The sequence below is a fragment of the Oryctolagus cuniculus genome, chromosome 16 (genome assembly GCF_051225735.1).
Source record: "Oryctolagus cuniculus isolate XC-2025 breed Fujian yellow rabbit chromosome 16, ASM5122573v1, whole genome shotgun sequence".
Lineage (NCBI taxonomy): Eukaryota > Metazoa > Chordata > Mammalia > Lagomorpha > Leporidae > Oryctolagus > Oryctolagus cuniculus.
The window spans coordinates 42,637,244-42,662,774 of NC_142882.1; the positions used below are offsets into that span (position 1 = coordinate 42,637,244).

The 25,531-nt window shown below is 43.1% G+C and overlaps 1 protein-coding gene across 13 annotated transcripts in view; it reads right to left on the reverse strand.

Moving 5' to 3' along the window:
* Positions 1-25,531, reverse strand: part of DGKB (diacylglycerol kinase beta) — a 781,129-nt gene that overhangs the window by 677,116 nt on the left and 78,482 nt on the right. For all 13 annotated transcript variants that reach the window (XM_089315158.1, XM_089315157.1, XM_089315159.1 and 10 more), the window contains exon 2: positions 17,545-17,797. In XM_089315158.1, the coding sequence (XP_089171284.1) occupies positions 17,545-17,614 (70 nt within the window). In that variant the 5' untranslated portion in view covers positions 17,615-17,797. The remainder of the gene's footprint in view (positions 1-17,544; positions 17,798-25,531) is intronic.

Genomic DNA, 25,531 nt, shown 5'->3' on the forward strand with positions numbered 1-25,531 from the left:
TTCTGTAAAATGGCAATAATAATAATAACTACTGGCCTTGTAGGGTTAATGTGGAGATTAAATATGTGAATACAGTTAAAATGTAGGCACTTAGGATAATGTGAACTAGCATCTATTCATAATAAGCTCTTCACAACTCTTAGATAATATATTTGCTGCCCAAGATAGACTCTGGGAGACAAAAAAAAATCAGCATGTAAACATCTGGCTTGCCAAAAACATGCTCCTGCTATGAATATTCTAGCATAAGCCCCAGGAGACAGCCTGGACTCTCACAGCTGACCCTGACTACACAGCTCGGTAAATCACGATCCTGCTGGCTATGACCTTGGAAGACTCAGCTGCAAGAATATGAAAAAGGGAAATGGGAGAAGCAAACGCACAAAATCCATGAGCAAGTGGTTCTCCCCATCGGGTGAGCTGTGGACCTGCTACTCAGGGCATTCCACTCCCTGTGGAACATGGACTGTGTCTGGTCTCCTTCTCAGACAGCATATGGAATAATAAGTAGCATGGAGACAATTGGAGAAGGCCCTGCCCAGCAGTTTTGTCCTGTGCAGTGGCCACCCTGGAACCCAACCTTGAAAGATCTGGACACCTCTACTGTAGGCTTCAAACAGACAGTAGAGAGGCACAGATTGTGAAAGAAAGACACTAACACCATGGACACAACTTGGACTCTCCCAGAGGACTAGCTAAAGGGACATAATCTTTGAAAATATTTCTATTCCAATGTCAAGACAAGATAGATGACCTCTCAAAGAAATTTCCTACAAGATACATAGGGTGGATGAGCAAGCCATAAGAATAACCTATCCCTTATATAATATTTGTAAATAAATCTGGGGAGTCTTAATGGAGAAGAAAGACCCATGATGGATATGATATAGCTGGGGAAGCCTACATCAGCTCTGGACCATGCACACAACAATCCTCGGAGACAAGGAAAGAAAAGTGACATGGCTTCTGCTATCTAGCACGAGGCACCAAAACCTTAGCATATCTATGAGACTATGAAAAAGTCACAGGGAAAGAAAATGTGAACACACCATAGTTATGCAACAGACGAAAGGACTGAAACACAAGCGAGATTTGGGAAGTTTACAAGGCAAGGTTTGGGGTGGCTTGGGGAGAACCTGAGAACCCTGGAAAAAGTAGCAGCACCTCTTTTTCATGGTCTGTGCTATCAGTCAATTAGAAAGAAAATATTCAGAGGGCTGAGGGTTATAAAATGTCAAAGTGCTTGTGTATGATCAGCAAAAATTAGAAAAAAACAGCCTGTTGAGATCCACAATGTAGCAGGGGTCAGAAGACACAGGATTTGGGACAATGGTAAAGGTTCCACTTCAGAAGCCTGCATCCCATATCAGAGTCCCTGGGTTAAGTTCTGGCTCTTAACCTTATTCCAGCTTCCTGCTAATGTGCACCTTAAGAGGCAGCAGGTGATGTTCCAAGCACTCGAGTTCCTGCCACTTACCCAGGAGACCCAGACTGAATTTCCAGCTCCTGGCTTCCAGTTTCTCCAAACCCCATGCAATTGGGAACTGAACCAATGGAGATTCATTCTCTCTCTCTCTCTCTCTCTCTCTCTCCTTCTCTCTCTCTCTCTCTCTCTCTCTCAAATAAATTGAATTAGTTAAGTACATATACAATGAACTGATGAGAGGCTTGTCAGACCCACTGCCAAATTCTGCCAGCCAACATCTACCTTATCAGAATGCCTGAGCATCCTTGTATTTTTGATTAATTCAAACAGAAACAAGGAGAGAAGTCAGAGGTTACAGACAACTAAGAAAAGAAACAACAACAAAAAACAGAAATAGTTCACGAGGCAAGGATCATATGTCAGCTCAGAAGCTGTATCTCAAGGAATGCTGTGAACACCTTGAATGGTTGGAATGAGACCTTCCAATCCTCACCGTTATACATAGAGATGGCTTCATGGGGAATCTCACAGGAGTCCTCTCTAAAGGACACCCCAATTTCTGCCACCAGTGCAGTCTGGGGGAGTTACTAGCATCAGCTGGTAAATTATGTTTCCAAGGGATTCTTCCTATACTTGGACACAAAATGTCAGGGTACTGGGTTACGGTGGACTGCAGGACACAACAGTGACCTACAGAAGCACCCATGCTGCAACACACCAAGCAGAGTGCAAGTGGCCCAAAGTGTTGGAATCAACAGACAAAGAAGAATTCTGCAAGGAGTCCCAGGGACCATTATTATTCAGTCCACTGCTGCTGTTCCACCCAATGACCAGAAAGTTACTTGGCCACAATGCACTGAGGAGCTCCTGAGTTGCCTGAGAACAAAAACATCAGAGAAGCCCTAAATGTAGACTTTGTACTTGTAACCAGAGAGAGAGAAAGTTGGCCAGCAACTGGTTCACTCACCAAATGGTTGCAATGGTTGGGGCTGGGCCAGCCTGAAACCAGGAGCCTGAAACTCCATCCAGGTCTCCTATGTAGGTGCAGGGGCCCAAGCACTTGGACCATCTTCCACTGCTTTCCCAGGCACCTCATCAGGGCGTTGTATAGCAGGGACTCAAACCAGCACTCAAGCAGACAGTGGCTTAGTCCACTGCACCACAACACAGGACCTTCTATGTTTTTTGATCATCTGTGTAGATCAGGTAATATAAGGAAATTAGCTCAGCACTCAACAGAATGTCTATAGCAGCCAACCACTGCAGAACAGGGTCCTGCAGGTGCTTTCGCCAGAGGGCAGGGATGCAAGTGGAAGAAATGATGGTTCTTCAAAGGATGCCTCAGAGCTGTGCCTCATAGCTGCTGCTTCAGAAATCCTTGCAGAGATGCCAAGAGCAGTGCCTGATGTCTCTGAGAAGACCCTGCAGAATGATTGACACCAGGCAAGAGGGAAGGCAGTGAAGATTATGGGGTCAGTTTTCTGGCCCAAGATATTTTTATTAAAACTGTAGCACCTGTGAGTTGAGTATAAAGGGAAGGGAAGGGACAAGGTACGCCCCCAAGATGGCTTACTGAGAATGACTCTGGGCAGTAAGTTAACAAACAAAATGAAACAAAAGACTGTAGGGCTGGCCTTGTGGCACAACAGGTTAAATGACCACCTTGCAACACTGGCATCCCATATGGGTGCTGGTTCAGGTCACAGTTGCCCCAAGTCCAATCCAGCTTCCCTGCTGCTGCACCTGGGGAGGCAACAGAAGATGGCACAAGTGCTTGGACCCCTGCCACCCATTTGGGAGATCCAGATGGAGTGAGAGGCTCCAGGCTGATGCTGGGTTGGTCTAGGCCATTGAAGCCACTTGTTCAGTGAAGCAGCAGATGGGATCAGATCTCTCCCCCCCCCCCATCTCTTTCAAATAAATAAATAAATATTTCAAAAAAACCTGCATGTATTTTTTTTTTTACATCCGAGCCATCCAATCTGATATTGGCAATGGACTCTCTGGAATCACACAAACCTCCCTCTCCCTGACAATAATGAAACTATTTCCTTGGTTCCATGAAAGCTGTAGGAATCCTCTCATTACAGATTTCCTCCCCAAATCCCTTCTCATCAAGGCAGAGCTGTCATGAGTCAATTTCTAGAGAAAGAATTCTAGGAGGCAGAAAGAATAATACAAGCACAAAGACTCCTCTGTAATAGCCACAGGGAAACATCCCCAGAAAGACTTACCCAGCACTTGTGAACTGCCCAAGTCAAAGGTGTGCTTACCAGGATTCAATTCACGTTCTGTGAAAGACCTTGGGTGTCCCATTGACCACAGTTTTGAAACAGATTTCAAGGAACACTAAATTATCTCAACTTGGTAAGAAACTAAATGAGACACTTTCTTTCTAGAAGTCATTCATTCCTTGTTTGCAGCTCACAGAGTAACCCACTTTTGCTGCAAAGACCCCTAGGACACTGGGCAAGACACTGCCTGGACATTCATTCACTTGCAAGGAGTTCCCCAAACATTTTGTATGGGGGCAAGGTAGGTGGAAAAAACTGTATTGAGATTGAGGTTATCTGTCCACCTCTCCCAAATTCATCTTTCCTATGTTCATTTGATAGTGAAAACACTTACAAATAAGTTAATGGTGATCACTGCAAAAAAATGTGTTGTGTGTTTCTGTGTGTTTGTGTGTGTGTGTATGAATATCTATATTTTAAGAGAGACTTTTTTCAATAAAATGTAAGAACTATGCCTGTTTTTCTGGATAGCCTCTAGAAAACTAGTAGCTACGTGGGAGCAGTTTTATACTCCCCAGATGAAAATAGAAAAATGGGTAAGTCTCCCCAAGCATTTAGGGCACAAACAGGAAGGGTCTCAGAACCTAGCAGTGGGGGGCCAGCGCTGTGGCACAGCAGGTTAAAGCCCTGGCCTGAAGCGCCGGCATCCCATATGGGCGCTGGATTTAGTCCCAGCTGCTCGGCTTCCGATATAGCTCTCAGCTATGGCCTGCCAAAGTAGTAGGAGATGGCCCAAGTGCTTGGGCCCCTGCACTCATGTGGGAGACTTGGAAGAAGCTCTTAGCTCCTGGCTTTGGATCAGCACGGCTCTGGCCGTTGCAGCCATCTGGGGAGTGAACCTGCAGATGGAAGACCTCTCTCTCTGATTCTACCTCTCTCTGTAACTCTTTCAAATAAATAAAATAAATCAAAAAATATATATAAACAAGTAAATAAATGAACCTAGCAGTGGAGCAAAGGCAAAAGGAAAGAAGAGATCAAAGATCAAGACAAAGAAACTGTTGAGCACAGAGCCTATGATAACATTGCAGGGACCGAAAGACAGCCTGGTGGCTGGTGGCTACTCCTAGTTCCTGTATCCTGGAAGTTAACTCTCGCTGCTTCTTTCATGTTTCTGTATTCCCAGAAGAGACATTGATTGCCTTTATCGCAGACTACCATTTCAAGGATGCTTGGGTAGTGCACAGCCTGAAGAGATACAGATTATGATGCTCCTGAGCAAACAGGTGTCTCTGTTTTGTTTCTTGTTTTCTGTCCATTATCAAAGACTCAGGTTCCATAAACTAGAGTTTTCCTCCTGTGATATAGCTCACCACTTGTGTAAACATGACCTGGCTTTTCATGTTTCCCTGTGGGAACTAGAGTGGTGGAACCAAGTTAAACACGGGAAGGAGGGCTTGCTGCTTGCTGTGACATGTTTAACGTCACAATCCAAGAGTCTCCTATGTTCTTCGGGCTCCATGAATCTGGAGCAGACCAACTTAGTGTTTTTCAGTAGGGTTAAATCTCAGCCTCTCCACAGCCTTGGCAATGCATTTCCTTATAAAGTGCATTTTTGGTTATGAGGAAATAGTCTTTGCTCCTGAAGGTGTCCAGGGAAGCCTTTAGAGGCTGCAGCACTTGAAGATAGACTGTGTTCTAAGAGGTAGAAGAGGAGAATTCAAGCACCAGGAACAGGAGGACAACTGTCTCCTTGTCTTATAAAAGCAAAATTGCAAAATTCAATAAATAACAAAACTAGAAACATGTTATTTGGAAGAAGCAGAGATTTTGACCTACAGAAAAGAAAAAGAACTTAGAAGGATAACTCAGAATGTTCTAACGGCTACAATAAAAGTAATAATTAACTTACATACGACGGCTTGTGGCTTACTAAGCATTTCCACACATACTATTTTATTTGAGTTGCTCAGTAATTTGTGCACTGGTCTTTATTATTTTCTTAATTACACACTTGAGAAAATCAAAGTTTTCAAATTTTGTGCAACTTGCTAAAGATCAAAAGTAATATTTTAAGAAAAAACAGAGATGAATTTATGGTAAATTAAATGAAAATTAAAAAGAAAAGTTTTGGCCATAGGATCATAGTATTATGTTACAAATCGCTCCTTTTGCATTTTCAATCTTCCCTTTCCATTTGGGTCCTTTTTTGACTCTGAGAACACATCTTTCTGTGCTGTGCAGAACAGAGTCCCTCTGTCACTCATGTCACTAGCTGTGGTCGTTCCTCTTTGTTTGCGTGGTTAAGATGCTATTAAAGGAAGCTTGTACACATCCTTCTTGCCTTCTTCTCCTTTCATCCCAATCCACAGACTGTTCTTCAAAATATCCATACTGCAATCACCAGTGACATTCTAGATGATGGAATCTCTGGTTGCTATCTCAGGTAACCTCACCTTTTGAGAACACTTCTCGTATTCAGACTGTGGAATACCATTCATTCATTTCTTATTATTGCCTTCCTTTCTGGTTATTATTTTCCAATTGTTTTCACAGATATCTCATCTCCCAACTGTCTCATTATTATAAAGTTCCCCAGTGTTCCCTCCTGCTTTATCTGCTCACTGGGCTGTCTCATCTATGCTCGTGATTTGACAATGACTTACAATGCACAGGTTGCCATTCTGTATCTCCAGCTCTGGTTTCTCCCTTGAGGCCCAGCTTCTATATCAAAGTATCAGTTCTATCTCTCAACCAGAGACCCTGTAGGAACTGACATTAAATATGCTGGAAAGCACTCTCTGCTAATGTCCTTGGAAAGCAGCAGAAGATGACCCAAGTGCTTGGGTCCCTGTACCCACATGAGGGCCTGAAAGAGGCTTCTGGCTCCTGGCTTTGGATCAGCCAACTCTGGCCATTGTGGCCATTTGGGGGAATTGGTTTTTAGCCTTTCCTTCATCAAACATATATATATATATATATATATGTATATGTATACACACATCTATAACATATATATGTATGTATGTATATGCATATATGTATGTATGTATTTCTTCCTCAAACTCAAAATTTATATAGTCCTTATATCAAAATTTTCAATGTCTCCTAATGTTGTTAGACAAGCTTTCATTACTGGTATCCACTGACCCAACTTTTGTGTTTTGTTGAATACTTCAGCCTTAATTTTAGTGTATACATAGACAAGCATGCTCATAAGTTCTTTCCTTGTATGGAACATTCCTTCGTGCATCTGCGCACACTGTAATAGCTGTGTGGAGTTTCCCTGCATGACAGTATAAAATACATATTCAGTCTTTACCCTGTTTACCAGGCATACAACTCCTAAACTCCTTGGAATCTCTACAATGGTAAATGTCTTGTCTGTATGCTATTGAATTGGCTGATTACCTGATGATCCCCTAAGTAGCTCCAGGTTGGGGCCTGATCATAGGAGAAAGACCAAGGCGCAATGAAAGTGTTGGGACTTTGAGCCTTGTACCCCACAACATCCAGAGACAGGGAAGGGGATGAAGCTTAAATTGATCACCAATGGTCAAGAGTTTAATCAACCATGGCAACGTAGTGATGCCTTTATAAAAGTCCCAAAGGGCAGAGAGTTTCCAGGAGACTGAATACATGGAGGTTCTGGAAGGGTGACCAATCTGGAGAGGGCATAAAGCCTCTTCTATCATCCTTGCCTTCTGAATCTCTTCATCTGCACTTTAGTAACAAAACAAATGGGTAAACATATGTGCTCCCTGAATTTTGTGAGCCCGTCCCAAAAACTAAGGAGTGGATTGTGGGAACCCCATATATAGCTGCTGGGTCAGATGCACAGGCAAAGCCACCTGGGATTGCAATTGTTATCCGAAGTGGAAAGGGGCAGTCTTGTATACTAAGACCTCAAACTGTGGGATCTGATATCACCTCCAGGTAGGCAGTGTTCAGAACTGAATTGGATTTAAGGACACCCAGTTGGTGCCCGCTGCTGGGGAGAATTCCCTCACATGCTTTGGGATCACAAAAACCATCTCTGTTATTTTCACGTGAGAACAGAAGAAAGGGATTTGTTTCTCCCACACACTCTGCGTCTTTACTCTCACCTCTATTCAATGTTTTCAAATAAAACTAAAATCTCACTTCCCTCTAAACTTCTGTCCACATGAAGCAGAGTTCAAAGCTCTCCGAGAGTCTTGCAGGTACCCCATTCAGAAAATGCACTTCATTGTTTATCATATCTGCCATTGCCACTATATGTCTCTCTGCACAGAATGTAACGTCTTCAACTGAAAACAGCACACTACTCATTTGTGTGCGTCAGAGTCAAGCACGGTGACAAGACAACAGAACACTAAACACTGTTTGAGTAAATGAGGAAGGACTGAACTTCAATCTCTCTAGCCAGAATTCTCCTGTGTGTGGCACCTCCTCCAACAACATACGGAAACATACAGCGAATAACAACCATGAAACTCCAAGTCAAGGAAGAAGTATGTAACTAAGACACCTAAGCCCTATGTCATAGTCACATTTTCAGTACTACAGTGAAATTCCAGAGGAAACGAGCTGAACAAAGAGGAGAGGTTTATTTACTCCACAATTCTGGAGATTCATGTTCAAGTTCATGTTCAGAGGACATACCCCCACCCCCACCCCGTGACCTCTCACTGGGCCCACCTATTAAACACCACAATTAGATTGAGTTTCTATTCTCTTAGTACCATTAGCTTATGTTTAGTAACACTAACATGATTTAAGGGACTAAATTTTTGCATAAATTCAGGAGAAAATTATGCTCAAACCACAGGACCTTAGTCATAATTTTTGTTACAGTTTGTTGTAATATCACTAGTAGGAATATGTTTAAAAGTTGAGGCCATTATCCTCATTTTACCTATCAAGAAATAGGAGCTTGATGAGATCATTTTGACTCACATCCCAAAGTAAGTGGTGGTTTATGCTGTATTCCTATGATACTGACAACACCACTAGTATTCACAAAATATTTCAGTTCTCCAGACACTGGGAAGATAGTAGGAATGCAGTGCTCTGCTCCTTTGAAGTTAAACACAGTCATGGGAATTGCTCAGTGCAAAGAACTGTAGGGAATCACCACCAGAGTGAGAAAGCCAACATCCAATCACAAGTTTTCTCTCATTCCCTCTCTGCCACAGCAAATGACAATGTTCAAAGTTGATGGCTGCTCCACCAGACTGTGACTTAATTGAGGACAATGTGAGATTAAACCACTTGCTGACACGGACTGAAAACGTATTACGAACAAGAAATAAGCTCGATTGTGTTAAGTCACTGAGATTTCATGAATTTTCCAATCATAGCATAGTTCAGTTCATCTTGGCCAATACTCTACAAAAGTCATAACTGCAATAGTAAAGCTTGTTTGACCATAAATCTAAGTAAAACTGAAGTTTTTGCAAGTCTGAGGAATTTAAAGAAATAGATTTGTTTTGTTTTTTTGGACAGGCAGAGTGGACAGTGAGAGACAGAGAGAAAGGTCTTCCTTTTCCATTGGTTCACCCCTCAATTGCCACTGCAGTTAGCCCGCTGCGGCCGGCACACTGCGCTGATCCGAAGGCAGGAGCCAGGTGCTTCTCCTGGTCTCCCATGCAGGTGCAGGGCCCAAGCACTTGGGCCATCCTCCACTGCACTCCCGGGCCACAGCAGAGAGCTGGACTGGAAGAGGAGCAACCGGGACAGAATCCAGCGCCCCGACAGGGACTAGAACCTAGGGTGCTGGCACCTCAGGCAGAGGATTAGCCTATTGAGCCGAGGCACCGGCCAAGAAATAGATATTTAAAGTTCAAAGAAAGTTCTGTGTCTTCAGGGTGCTGAAATAATGGGAATTTCAACATTCATGGTGATTACATTCTTTGCTGCATAATTCCTGTATTGAAAAATGCCAGACATCTGAATACAGAAAGGCTACCAACGGGAAATTCAGTTTGAAGCAGTACAGCAAACAGGAACCAGAGCCAGATGAGGCAAAAGACATTGTACAGCCAACATATGTTCCAGAAATACAATCTGGGTCAGAGCTAGGAACTGATGTATTCATCGATGCAAATCAGCAGAAACAGGGTCAGAAACAAGAGTCTTGCATTATCTAAAACAGAGTTGCACATCCAAATTTCAGCCAGAGCGTCAGGGCAAAGTCAAGACCTTTCAGTCAGGCCAAAACACTTCAGATGAGTAGCAGAACTGAGACAGCCTAAATCAAAGAAAAAGATCCTTATGGTACCACTATCCAAGGTTCTAATCATTCTAATACGATAGTGCATTCTGCATGCCTTTTCACATTGAATCATCAACACCATCCTGTGCAGAAACTGAGGTGTACTTCCCATCACTGGAACTCAAACCCGGTGTTAACCTGACACCAAGTCGCATGTTCTCAGACATTATGCTAAATGGCTCCACGGAATTCATCCTTTGTCTTGTACACAGAGAGCAGTTATCAATGCCTGGCTCAGCAGCCCACGTAAAAGACCATCTAACACAGGGCAGAAATGAAAGCTAATGTCAACATCACCAATTGTAAAAGGGGCAGAATGGGAGATAACTCTGTTGAACAATGAATGAAATGCACATATGAGAGGTGGTCAAGTGTCTCACATACACACACACACACGTGCACACAAACACACACATCTCAAAGACGCACTGAGATCATCACGCCACAGGACACTGTTTCTTGGTAAAGCTTCGGCATGCAAAAGGCTTTCACCACATTTCATCACAAGTGCTTCAGCATTTTCTCTGGGGCTCCTCTTCCCCTCCCATGTGGTTAGGAAAGGAAGAATGAGAGAGGCTCCAGACTGGGAAGACAAATGTGGGTAGGATGCAGAACCCGGTCTCAACTTTGGGTGGAGAGGCACTGAAATTCACACATGGCCAAGTCCAGTATGCCAGCCTGAGCCATCAGAGAGACAGCTGTGCTTCTGTGCATTGTCTTATAAGCAAAACCCCTTTAGTAGATGACTGTGGCTGATGGAGATACTAGGGTCTTAATCCAGGATTCTAGTGTTTCCAGTTTCAGAAACAGGATGAACAACTCATATTTATTCATCTGCCAATCTTCATAAGAAGTATAAGGTAATTATTAGCTTTGTCCATAAGAAGTATAAGGTAATCATTAGATTTGACCTTTCTCATTGCTACTTGTGCCATGGCTATCTGCCGGCTAATCTACCTGAAACACTTGATCTTCAGGGGGGATAACTTACCTCCTTCCCAGGCTCATTGCAAAGAGTCAATGAGGTTAAGACTTGCATACTGTACAGAGCAGATCACTAAAAATCTATCATTTATGACAATGAGGAGGAGGACTGTTTCATTAAATCCTACAATAACATCTTGGGGTGGCATTCTACTGTTTCCAGTGAGAAAGCTGAAGTTCAGGTATTTTATGTATTACTCTCAGCATTATGCCAACAATAATTAGAAGACATGGCAGGGTTCAACTTCATTGATTATAGGTTCCCTGCAAAGCTGAATGCCTCACTCCAATGGAAGACATTGTAGGGTCCTTATCGAGAAAGAACAGATTCACCATAATTTGGGGACTCTACAATGCCAGCTGCTTTGAGCAGCATGGAATTTATGATAGCTTGGAAACGTTCCCACCATAACACAGTATATTTCGAAAATAATTTACATGCTTTATAACACATTTTACATGTGGTAAATAAAAAGTGACTATATGTGGAAAGATCCTGAATCACCAGAAATATTATATAGATTTGACACAGAAAATATTATTGCCCATGGAAAGAAGTGGAACATCTTAACTTTTTGCTGTGTTGCAGAACTCTGGAAGGAAGCCCTGACACATCAGCCTGACAGACAAGGGATGGGCTGAGCTCGACTCTCCACACAGCAGCAGGAAGAGCTCTCCATCTTCTAACACAGCGTGGATGAATTTACATAAAGAACGGAGAAGACAAAGACACCCCTCTCCCACACGTCCATGCAAACGCTTCCCCTGGAGTGACTCAGCCCCAAATCCTCAACAGGAACATGGGCATAGCTCACAGTGGCAGCCATGGCAGGCTCCACATTAACCGCCTTCCATATCTGTGGGCACAACACGGAACGGAGGCTGCCAAAAGCTTCAGGAGCTTCTGCTTTGAGAGAAGAATCCAGCCAGGGAGCAGAAACCAGGCATTAAATCTGCACGAGCCGCATCGTGCTGCTTCTCTACGTGATCATCAAGACTAGTTCAGACAATAACAACGAAAGTTCCTCCCTCCATTGAGATAACAATAATAGACAACAGTCACATTGCTAATTTCTAGGCACTGTCTTCATTACCTCACATACAGTAATTTATTCAATGTCGTACTCAAAACACTGGACATACTTTTTTTTTCTCCATTTTTATAAGTAAAGAAACGAGACAGATGTTAATTAACATTGCCAGCAAAGTCAGTTATCTCAAGTATAATAGGACCAGGATTTGAATATGCACTGTCTGATGTGCTCGCTGCTTAGTTGGGAATGCTGTGCCAATAGCACTCCCTTTACCCCTCATTGACTTTAAGAACTTCCCACAAGCCAAGAAAATAGAGCTACAGGGTACATTGTGGCAATTGTGGTGAGATTCCAAAAATCAGGTAAGTGTCTTGAAGATATGACAATCCCTGCATTCTATTGGCCTATCATGCAAGGATTTGCTTTCCTTGAGGCTGGGGTTCTGTGACTTCATTCATTTTGCACGAAGGATCCACAGCGCCATCCCTTACCCCCTCAAAACCTATAAAACAGTTACTTGGTATACATGTATAATCTTAGAATGTTGCAAACTTTACATTAAATCAGTGTCTGGGTTTTTCCAATTTGCTTATTTAATGCATGTAGCAATTTATTTTTTCAACATTTTCTTTATTTAAGTAAGAGAGAGAGAGAGAGAGAGAGAGAGAGAGAAACAGAGACCTTTAATCTGCTACCTTCTTCCCCCAATACTCCCAACAGCCAGGTGGGGCCAGGCTGAAGCTGGGATCCAAAGACTCAATCCAGGTCTCCCACATGGGTAGCAGGGATTTGACTATCTGAGCTATCACCTGCTATGTCCCAAGATGTACATTAGCAGGAACAGGAGCTGGGATTTTAATCCAGGCATTCCAGGATACATTTTAACTGCTATGCCAAACACCTGCCCCTGCAACTCCTTATTGTTTAAAAAAGTTTATTAATTAATTTTTTATTTGAGGCACACATAGAAAAACATACTGAAAGAGAGATCTTCCATTTACAGTTTCATTAGCCAAATGGTCACAACCGCAGGGACTAGCCCAGGACAAAGCAAGGAGCCAGGAACTCCATCCAGGTCTCCCAAGTGGGTGGCAGAGACCTAAGTACTTCAGTCATCACTTGCTGCCTCCCAGGGTGCATTAGCAAGAAGCTGGATTAGAAGCAGAACTGGGACTCAAAACCACTTTCTTAGGGGATGCAGGCTTCCTAAGCAGCATCTAACTGCTGTACCAAACATCTGGCTCCTCTTATTGCAAGATTAAAATTAAGAAACTGAATACACTCTCCCACTGTTCTAATGAAGCTTGGAGGATGTCACTTTATCTTTATTGCATTTCAAGAAGAAGCTGATCCTTAAATGCCCCTGATTAACTGATCACATGAACAGCACAGAAAACGTACTATTTTTACCCTCTTTGTGATGATAAGTATGTTTCTAGTTATATTTTGACAGTGGCAATTTATTAGCCAAGGGTAGCTTCTAATGATATTCTTAGCTTTCCTAATTAACAGAAAACCTGTTCCAGGAGGAGACCTAGCACTTTTCATGTCATCCGTCTTGACCATCTGAAATGAGTAGTGAGTGTAACGACCCTGGAATCAGCTCTGGTTTTTGTTCACAGTCAATATGCTCATTTTTCTTCTCTTAAATCCATTAAAATAATGTTCTTTATTCACTGCGTTACTGCAAGATCAATTTACTGAACACTTAATAGTCCTTGTCTCAATTTGTTTCAATGTTCACACTTAGGATCATCTCCACAAATTGGTTACTAAACAAGCATTCTTTATAGTATACAGATGGTATACGAAGTTATATTTTCCACTTCTGATGGGTTTCTCGGGAAGTAATCCTAGCAAAAGTTGAGGAGTAGCATCTATATTTAAAAGTGTCCCATAATGCTAAGTCAATTATATAACATTAATATAGCTAATAGTTCAGTAGAAATGGTTTTCTGTTTATTAATTCATATGGAATTTTTATATTTTAGTACTAGTAATTATTAATGATATTTTAGCTTTTGTAGTGATATGTTACTTATTTTATATTAATGCTTCCATAGGCATTTTTCCTGTGAATGCCGAACACTAAAAAAAATATTATTTTAACTGTTTGAGAGGCAAGGGGTAGGGGGAGAGAAAGAGATCTTAATATACTGGTTCACTCCCCAAATGCACACAATGGCTGAGCTTGGGCAAGACTGAAACCAGAATCCTGAAACTCAGTCCAAGTCTCCTATGTGCATGGCAGGGAACCAGCGACTCAAGCCATCATCAGCTACTTTCCAGAGTGAGTGTTAGCAGGTATCTGGAATCAGGAGTGGGGCTGGGACTCAAACCCAGGTACTCCAAGATTGGCACGGGCCTAATAATTGGTGTCTTTAACGTCTAGGCCAAATGTGCACCCTGGAGAAATAGTTCAGTGATTTAGCCAGGTTGACCATAAAGTAGAGCAAACCAAAACTCAGTGTTTTCTTTACCTGAGGGATTATATCACCACAATACCTCTTTTTCAAGTCAATTCTGAAGCTAAATTCTCTCCCTCTTGAGTGTGTGTGTGTGTGTGTGTGTGTGTCTTATGTCTCAGTTCTCTTATTTTGCTAGTTTACAGATGCTCACCTGCTAGTTTTAGTGTTACAGCACAGGCACCCTCATTTTCCCACTCATCTTCCGTAATCTACACTGCACAGTTGACTACAGCCGCCTGTTCACTGTCCTAACTTGAGTCACTTCCATTACTATAGACCATTTTCTCGGTTGTCAAATTACACCTTGAAGCACATCACAGTTCGTGTCCTTCTACCATCCAAAGCCCTAAAGTGGTCCTTCCTGACCTGATCCAGTGTCACACTACAAAGTTCGACTCCAACACATTTTTACAGACTTAACTGCACTTAACCCTTTGATGTGTGAGGTGGCAAAATATGGTTTACTTTCCTTCCTCGGGTGTATGCTAAAGTTTCTGTTTTAGCCTTATTTTGCTATTCATTATAAACCTCTTGGTTCAGATTCCTTTCAAATCCTTCTTCCCTTCCTCCCTCACCTTAGCTCAATACGGAAACTCTACGGAACTGTAAACTGTGTGGTACTGACAAAATCCTGCACAGAGAGGGAATCAGCTTTGATCTGCTGGTTTGTATTCCTTCATCTTTGTTCCCTTTTGCAGCTCTTGCACAAACAAGCAGGATGGAAACTGTGCTCAGAAATCTCTAGCTGGTGACTACACAGACAACATTAGCCAGGAACATAGGAAAGGTAGGGAAGTTTAGGAAGGGCATGGTCCTGAAACACGGCATCGGCCTTTCTGGTCTAAAGTTTCCTTGGCGATAAAAGGGTGAGCTGTACTCTCAGTACTCTTTAAAAGCTCTGAGTATTAAGACCATAATTTGATGTCAAAAATAGCTGACCAACTTCCTCAACCTGAGCATACTTGTGTTTTTATTATTATTGGCGAAGAAACTGCATAGATAATTATGGATTTGTAATTTTTCTTCTGAATAACAAGCAGATTTCTCACCTGCTCCCTCCAACGGCTACAGCCCTCTGGCTGAGACAGGACTCTGGTATTGGAGGGTGGACATTTGGAGCAGTGGTTCAGACACTGCACAGGATGGCCCATCTCCTACTGCGTGCTCGGAGTCCTGGCTCTGTTCCCAAGTCCTGCTGCCTATGCCCACACAGCCTGGAAGACAGTGGCAGTAGTTCAAGTAGTTGGGTCTCTGATACCACACGGGAGACACGGCTTGAGTTCTGGGATCCTTGGTATTTGGAGAGTAAACCAATGGATGGGAGGTCTCTATTACTGCCTCTATGTTTCTCTCTCTCTCTCTCTCTCTCTCTGTGTGTGTGTGTGTGTGTGTCCATCTTTGTTCCTCAAAATAGAAGAAAAGAAGAAAGGAAGGAATGGAGGGAGGAAGGGAGGAAAGAAGGGAGGGAGGGAGGAAGGGATGGATCTCTAGAATAGCTTTGAAACTTGACTTTTCAAATAACAGACACAGAGGAGTTTATTGGTGTTCCCAACTCATGTTGTTCACCCTGCAAACATGAGTGTGAGCCCTCAGTACCAGTACCACATCTGCTTCTTCACACACCAAATGCCCCAACTATGCTTAACGCTTCACGGCTGGCCCTTCATCACAATCAAGCCCCTCCTGAGCCCCATCGCCTCCATACTACACCACGTCCCGGTGCAGGGACCCTGGCTGCCTCAGCTGCTTCCCTCTGACAAATGAGGTTGTTCCTTCTTCTCTTCCCCAGGTCTTGCATCTGATTTTGTCCATCATCGCATTCTCCCCTCCACACTCACACTCCTACACATTCTCTGCCCGTCGCTTTTTCTCCACTCATCATCTTCCAAGGCTTCCTCTTCCTCCTGTCCACCAACAGATTCCCTTTCTCTCAGTACTTCGACCCAGCTGCTAGTCAAATGCACAATTGAAGTTCGCTTTGTGAAACAGTGATATTCCTAAAAATCTACAGAAAATAACAGAGCTATTGTAAATAGAATCTTACTCCATGGGAGTAAAGAATTTAATAAAACAGCCTAAAGAAGTGAATTATCATGGCCTACCATTTGTATCCATACACATGAGTGGTTTTAAAGCAGACTCCTCTTTCTTTTTACAATTTTAACTCTACCTCCATTGTGGGGAGCAAACCGGACTAGACTGAGTTACTGGAATTAAGACTTATTCTATGCATCTGCTCTCCCACAATATGGCGATGAGAGAGAAGTAAACAGCTTCCGCACAGCTGCCTCGAGTTCAGCTAATAAACTGTAGGACTTGCTCCTGATTGGAGGAGAGCAGCGTACTCGGCGTGTGGGCAGCCGAGTTAGGATTGGCGGAGGAGGACTATAAAGGAGGAGAGAGACGGCATGCACCGGGAACATCTAAGGGGAACATCTAGCTGAAGGAACACCTGTGCAGCCCCCGAGAAGAGCCGGCCGGCGGTGTGCCGCTCCCCTGCGGAAGTGGGGAATGTGGCCAGGGGGAACTGCCCTTCCACAGAGGTGGAAGGGATAGTAGCCAACCCGGGAAGAACCAGCAGCAAACCCGGGGAGGGCCGAGCAGACGAAAGAACAGCGCAGGGTCTTGTGTCGTTCCTCCACGAAGAGGGGGAGCGACACTCCATGATGGATCTATGACCTGCCCTTTGAAATGACAGGTTAATGACCAGGAAAGAAAAAAAAAAAACATTTTTTTTTCCATTCCTCCCGACATCTCTGAGGTTCTGACTTCAGCCTACTGTGACCCCCAGTTGTATTTCCTCATTGCTGACTTTAGGTTCCTGGCTTCCTTCCCCTTTCTGTGTTACAGGGGTACTGCTTTCCTCTCTGCCAGCCCTTCTCTTCACCGTGTTGCACCTGCAGCGTTTCCCAAGCTTTGTTCCATGCCCAGTATCCTGGTGTCTTCTTGTAGCTCTGACACTTGACTTACCTTTTGTTTTGTGCCATGCCAGAAAAGGAGTCTCCAGTAGCTCTGTTTGTGAGCACAAGAGACACAGCCTCTGTTCCCATAGTGAACAGGATCTGAGATCCGTTCTTGAAAATCAACCATACCTGCTGAGCACAACTGCGCAACACCACAGCGTTTCAGTGTGAATACTTACACTCGGCGTATTTCTGGAGCTGAGAAAATTCGGAGGGGCTGAGATGGGCCCATTTTTCCGGGTTTGTCATGGTGCAGGCGAGGTGCTCCCTTACATACCAAGTGAAGGAGATTCACTCAGGGGCTGGGCAGACTGGATGCCTCAAAGACTCCACATGGCAGGATTCAGGAGAAAACACTTGCAAGCTTTCAAAGTCGCAATCTGTCCACAGGGAGCTGCCGTGGGTGACTAGTTTCCGTAACGTGTTCTAGTCCTGAAAAGAAGAAAACACAAAGATGGAAAGCTTAGCATCACAACACAAATAAACAATCAGCGAGTTTTAAAATGTTAAGAATTTTTCACCCCCAAATACTGTATTTCAATGCTATTTTTAATATAATACGCCAACTATAATTGCTCATTCATTCTTTAATGACCATTTTGTACACATTTCCTAGTGCTAAATTATAGAAATAAAGAGTATAAAACTTGAAGAACTGCTTTAAAAGTCTAGTTTTATAAAAGTAAATATATTAGTATTCAGTTTTCTAAACACATTCTAAGAGCAGACAAGGTTATCTTTGTTAGCAAACCAAACTAATAAATTGTTTAATAACTAAAGACTATGTATATTATCTGGAGCCACATTACTAGACTAACAAGGTTCTTTATCCCACTGCATGCTGGGTAACCGGATTCCCAGTCACTGGTTGGAATGATGCTGAGCCACAGTGTGCCTAGCTGCAGTCATGCCAATCAATTAGGGGGCTGTCAGCATTTTTTCTCACAATCAAATAAAGAGAAGAAATTTTAGCTTTATACTTTTTAAAAAGATTTATTTATTTGAAAGGCAGAGTTACAGAGATGCAGAAGCAGAGAGAATAAGAGAGAGAGAGAGAGAGAGAGAGAGAGAGAGAAAGGTCTTCCACTTGCTGGTTCACCTCCCAAATAGCCGCAGTCGCCGGAGCTGTGCCGATCCAAAGCCAGGAGCCAGGACTTTTCTTCACTAAAGTGCAGGGGCCCAATGACTTGGGCCATCTTCCACTGCTTTCCCAGGCCATAGCAGAGAGCTGGATCAGACGTGGAGTAGTCAGGACTCAAACCAGTGCTCATATGGGATGCCAGCACTGCAGGTGGCAGCTTTACCTGCTATGCCCCAGCTTCAACTCCTATACTTTTTAAAAATTCCAATAAATGTGCCAGGGAGAGCAGCTCCCAATGTCTAGTACAAGATTTGCTCAATAACCATAGATGATTTTAGTTTGAATCATTCTTTCAAGTCAATCCCTAGGCTGCCATGGACCTGTATTACCCAGCTACACCTGCAATGGCAGTGAACATCACCGGGTTTCAACTTCGTGTCTCAATAATCACCCAGACAGGCACTGTCATCTTGAGAGAAAATGCAGTATTTAGGAAGAATTACTTGATGTCTGAAAGTGCATCACGGAGGGCTTGTCTATGCAGGTGTCATTACTGACGCGGCAGGACTGACACAGGTGAGGCTCACTTGACCTTGCTGCATGTGCTATCTCCAGCCTCCCACTTGTTCTCTGGTACCAACCTCAAGGCATCACCAACCATCTTATGTCTTTTTTGAAAAATGTGGAAAAAGAGCTTTTTAGTCTCATTTCTTCAAAGTTCCTGCACTCAGCTTTCCAGCAGGGTGGCTTACTATTTAATGATAAAAAAAAAAAAAAACAAGCAAACAAGAACCTGAAGATACTGATGTATTAAACGACCTAATTGCTGGGTCTCTTTTCTTTTCCCCGGGGGTCCTTCTCCTGAGTTTGTGGCAGTAATGCAAATCAGGAGGAGTGGCAACGTTCCGTGTACATGTCTGCATGTCACCCACCCGTTTTCTTCCTGCTGATTTCATCCTGCACTTTTCTTTGGTCCTAACTCTGCCTCCCTCCAGTTCCATGAAGTCTTTTGTATAAAACAACATGTTCTGGCCTCCCTTATCCAAAGAAAGACAGATGATTCAGCCACAGTTGGCCCATTACGCTCCGTCTCCTAGGGCTTTACACGCTGAGTGCAGTGATTCAAGGACAGGGAGAAAGCAGCTGTACCTGATTCATTACAGAATAATTGGAGACCTGTCCCTGTCTGATCAGGCCTGACTGTCCAGCTCTCATGTCACTTCCAGGAACCAGTGATATTCTTCCAATAAAGGACTACACAGTTGCACATATCAAGACAGTACGTTGAACTCCACACACGTATACGATTATTATTTGCTAACAAAATGTTAAAAAACATAAAATTTTAGAAATCTGAAAATAGATCCACCATATGACTTAACCCTTCCACTGCTGGGAATTTACTCAAAGGAAATGAAATCAGCATATGGAAGAGTTCTCTGTAACCCCATGTTTATAGCAGCTCAACTCATAATAGCTAAGATATGGAATCAACCCAGATGCCCATCAACTGAAGACTGAATAAAGAAATTACATTTGGGATATATATATATATATATATATACACACATACAAACACATATATATGTTAGAACACTATTCAGCCATAAAAAAGAATGAAATCCTGACTTTCACAACAAAATCGATGAATTGGATACCATTATGCTTAGTGAAATAAGCCAGTCCCAAAAAAGCCAAATATCATATATTTTCCCTGATTTGTGGTAACTAATATACAGAGTACAAAAATAATACATATAAGTGAAATTGACATTTTGGGATGTGATTATTGTTTATAGCCATAATCTATACTCTTTTTTTTTTTTTTTTTTTTTTTGACAGGCAGAGTGGACAGTGAGAGAGAGAGACAGAGAGAAAGGTCTTCCTTTGCCGTTGGTTCACCCTCCAATGGCCGCCGCGGCCAGCGCGCTGCGGCCGGCGCACCGCGCCGATCCGGTGGCAGGAGCCAGGAGCCAGGTGCTTTTCCTGGTCTCCCATGGGGTGCAGGGCCCAAGCACCTGGGCCATCCTCCACTGCACTCCCGGGCCACAGCAGAGGGCTGGCCTGGAAGAGGGGCAACCGGGACAGAATCCGGCGCCCCGACCGGGACTAGAACCCGGTGTGCCGGCGCCGCTAGGCGGAGGATTAGCCTAGTGAGCCGCGGCGCCGGCCCCATAATCTATACTCTTGAGCAGCAGTGGTTTTTCTACTTGCTACTTGTTGAATTATTTATTTAGTAGAAGGTTAAACCTATGATTATAAAGTAAATTGAAAGTAAGTCATTGTAAACATTAAAAGAAACATAAGAAAAGAAGGAGGTAATAGGGTGGGAGTGAGGGAAGGAGAAAGGATAGGGTGAGTAGTATCACTATGCTCTTACAACTGTATATATGAGGGCCAACATTGTGGTGTAGTAGGTAAAGCCACCACTGCGACACTAGCATCCCATGTGAGCACCACTTCAAGCCCCAGCTGCTCCACTTCCAATCCAGCTCCCTCTAATGCACCTGGGAAAGCAGCAGAAGATGGGTCAAGTGCTTGGGCCCCTGCACCCATGTTGGAAATCCAGATGAAGCTCCTGACTCCTGGCTTCAGCCAGGCCATGTCCTGGCCATTGTGGTTATTTGGAGAGTGAACCAGAGGATAGAAGATCTCTGTCTGTCTCTCCCTCTGTCTCTCTGGAACTCTGCCTTTCAAATAAAAAAAAAATGATTCTTTAAAAAAACTATATATATATATGAAATTTGTTTCCCTAATTAGAGTTAGAAATGTGCCAGGGGATTCCAACTCAATCCCATCAAGGAGGCATGTACCAACGCCATCTCACTAGTCCAAGTGATCAGTTTCAGTTCACAATTGATCATAATGGAAGGATTAAGAGTCAAAGGGATCATATAAACAAGACTAGTGTCTGCTAATACTAACTGAAAGAATAAAAAAGGGAGAGAACGATCCAATATGGGAAGTGGGATACACAGCAGACTCATAGAATGGCAGATGTCCTAAACAGCACTCTGGACTCAGAATCAGCCCTAAAGGCATTCAGATATGGCTGAAGAGCCCACGAGAGTATTTTATGCATGGAAAGCCAAGACACTCTGGGAAAAAAAAAACCTAAATGAAAGATCTCTGTGAGTGAGATCCCAGTGGAAAGAACGGGTCATCAATGAAGGAGGTACCTTTCTCTGAAGGGAGGAGAGAACTTCCACTTTGACTATGACCTTTGTCTAAATAAGAGCGGTGTTGATGAACTCAAAAGGCTTCCATAGCCTTGGCAACTCATGACAAGAGCCTAGGTTGATTACTGATGCCATAAACAAGAATGTCAATTGTTAAGTCAACAACAGGAGTCACTGTGCACTTACTCCCCATGTAGGACCTCTGTCCTTAATGTGTTGTAGAAGGTGAATTAATGCTATAACTAGTACTCAAATAGTACTTTACGCTTTGTGTTTCTGTGTGGGTGCAAACTGTTGAAATCTTTACTTACTATATACTAAATTGATCTTCTGTATATAAAGATAATTGAAAATGAATCTTGATGTGAATGGAATGGGAGGGGAACAGGAGATGGGAAGGTTGCAGGTGGGAGGGAAGTTATGGTGGGGGGGAAGCCACTGTAATCCAAAAGCTGTGCTTTGGAAATTTATATTTATTAAATAAAAGTTAAAAAAATTTAAAAAATCACATAGGCCCTGATCTGTTTATGCTATCTAAACCCCAAAAAACCTGAGCTGATGATAATGGCAGTTTATTTATGCATTCAAAAATGGTTGTTGAGTCCTGCTACGCGGCACACAGATAGAGCAAATTAGGCACTGCAGATAGAGCAAAGAGCAGAACACACACAGATGAAAACAACACTAACTCCAGCTTCGTTGAGAGCCTGCTACATGCATAAAACCATCCCAGGAGCAGTGGTGTGTTAGGTCGTTCAGCCTTCCCAAAACAACACTGGAGTGGGCACAGATGGCCTGCCCTTTCACTGGAAGCTGGTAGGCGTTCAGAGACTGCTAGTAGCCCATTCACTGTCCATTCCCCTGGTTTCCTTAGGAACAGACTCCTAACTTCATCAGGTGAAAATACAACCTTCTCCATGACTGCATTCCCCAGATTCCTTGCATGAAGAAGTGGCCAATGAGAAGTGAGCAGGTGTCAGGTCAGGCATGTTAGATGTCCTGTTAGAGGGGACAGCAGTGCCCTTCTGGCCACTTTCTCTCCCCTTCCTCCAGCTTCCTCCTTGCAATGCTGACCCACTGGCTGTGAAGCCAGAGTTGTCTACATCATAGAGACAACTTTTAAAACAAGCGCCTCATGTAAATGATGCTGGAGCCCCACCAAACAGACCAGGGTAGCCAAACCACAGACTGTGAAACAAACTCATTCCAGCACCTGCTTTGGTAAGTGTGGGTTTACTGGGGGCAGAGAGATGCCCATTAGAGAAACAAGCAAGAGGTCAACTTTTGAAGGGATTTCAACACTAAATAAACAGGCTCAGTGGTTATCCTGAAGACAGTACAGGGATGTGAAACAGACCAGAGCTGTCCTCCCTCTGGCACCTTCAGAAAATTTCAGTATTTTCATTTGGTTCTTTTCTCTCTCACTTGCGCTGTTGCAGTAGCTTCTTAACTGGCCCTCTCCTCCCCTCCGCTCAGACAATTCCCAAATCTCCTTGGTGTCCTTGGGTTGTCACAATCTGAGATGATTCCCGAGGCCTATCCAACACATTATCAATTCATAAATTATAATACTGACAATCCCATCAGGGCTCAGAACATTTCATATTTCTCCTAATTCTGCTGTGAGCAAACAGTAGAATAAATAAGTTAGGTAATAAAATGTTACATTCAAGCAAATTAGAAAGTAATGGAGGGATGGTGCCTATGAGTATGCAATTATAAACCGAATGGTCAGGTGAGGCCTAAAATGATGGCAGGTCACCAGTCATCTTGAATTTGAATTTTTCAGACCTAAGCAGCCAGGGCACATGCAGAGAATCTTCTCCTAGCCAAACTTTAGTTGAGTGACATAACCCAAGTCTATAAAAACAGAAATGCCGCATGCATCATATGAACTCCCAAGGTGCAGCTGTCACACAGGTGATGAGAATGGTGGCGGAGCTTTCTCACAGTCCCTGTCTCTTCATGAATGGGCAGAAAGAATGCAACATTCAATTGGGATTCCCCACTGCGCCTCCATGTATCTCCTGTTCCCCTGCACAAGGCTTTCTTTAGACACACAAATGAGTGCCAGGAGGGATCCACATTGCCGGCTTTTAGAGAACTGGCTAATTCTGGCTTTCCCGTGGAGTCGGCGGATGTGCCACTTTGCCTGGTTGGTGTCAGGAAATAATTACGTTGGGGGAGTAGAAGGAGGCTCCTTGGCCCTTTGTGTCTGAGCTAGAACACTTTTTCCACAATTAGGGAAAAAAATCAATCAATCTCCTCATGAGAAAGCCATTGGGCCACGTCCAGAGAAATGATTCTGATAGTTACGTGTAGACAGTTCAGTAACCGTCATAAGTCAGCATGTCGCTCAGTGCTCAGACCTGATGCACATTAAGGCATGCTGAAGAAGACATGTATGCACACTTAAAGTGCACAGTGACTGAAGATATTGACTGGGACCCAAGCCTCCCAAGAGGTAACCAATGGAAAAAGATCCTGGGGGAGAGAAAAGACGCAGATGAAGCTGAAGCAGAATAAATTAAATGGAATATTAATTCCACCCACTGGTTCGTAATTAGATGTTCATTTAACCATGAGAGGGCACTATGCCTGATGCAGAGGACATAACCAAGCTGAACAGATACTGTACCTGAATTCTTGATTTTCATGGAGAGGAAAGAGACAAATATCATCCGTTTTATCTGATAGGTGGTAGTTAATATAGAACATGAAAATGCGAAAGAATGAAATGACATGCTATGATTTGATTATTGTTTATAGCCCTTGTCTATATTCCTATGGAATAGTGAGTTTTCCACTTTTTACTTATTGAACATTGTGGTTAGTAGTGCATTGGGCCTGCGATTATAAAGTGAAATGAAATTATATTATTGCAAAAATTAAAGAAAAAAATAAAAGAAAAGGGGGTATTGAGGGAGAGACAGAAGGAAGAAAGTATGGTTACCTTCTTAGAATTGAACCATGAAATAAATGAAATTTATTCTCTTTATAGTAATAATTTTTTAAAAGGTCTGTTAAACCAACTATGTAAATAAGTATTTGTACACTGTGGAAAGTGTTATGGCAATGACAAAAGAATAATATCAGTGAGTACAATAGGAGGTTCCAATTCAGTTTAGGAGATGCAGAGAGCAACACAAACAGGATGGTTTATTTAAACTGAATCATAACAGACGGTTTTTTAACAAAATCTAATTTATATATTTCAAAGGCAAAATAGTTGTGTGGGGTAGCACAGAGAAAGAGATTTTCCATAGACTGAATCTCTCATCAAATGGCCCCAGCAGCCAGGGGCTGGTCCAGGCTGAAGCTAAGGAGCAGAAACTCCATCCTGTCTCCTGTGTGGGGGGCAGAGTACAAGCATTTTCTGCCTCCCAAACACATTAACATGGAGCTGGATGGGAAGTGCAGCAGTAGGAACACAAACTACTGTTCTGATTCCGGAAGCTGGCATGACAGGCGGTGTCTTAACTTTCTGTACCACAACACTGGCCCCAGTGATAAAAGTGATTAACAACTGTCAATTTGAGTGGAAGGAAAAACATTGTAAACAGAAGCCTAGGAGGGAGAAAAAAAAAAAAAAAACTGGAAGCACTAGAAGTTCTCCAGGAAGGCAACTGCAAGTGGGTCCAAGATGAGGCTGGAGACACAGACGGGAGCCCGACCCTGGAGATTCACAGAGCTCCTATGAAGGACTCACTGTGTCCCAAGTGAATTAGGAAGCCACTGAAGTGTTTTGTGACGAAGATTGGCATGGCTGATGGGCACAATTTTAAGAGGCCCATCCTGATCAATGGTGGGAAGAGGACAAGAACAGAAGTGGGAAGACCAATTAAGAGGATCTTCCAAGTTTTGAAGCAAGATTTGATCGTGAATAAGGCACATTGTGTGTAGGAT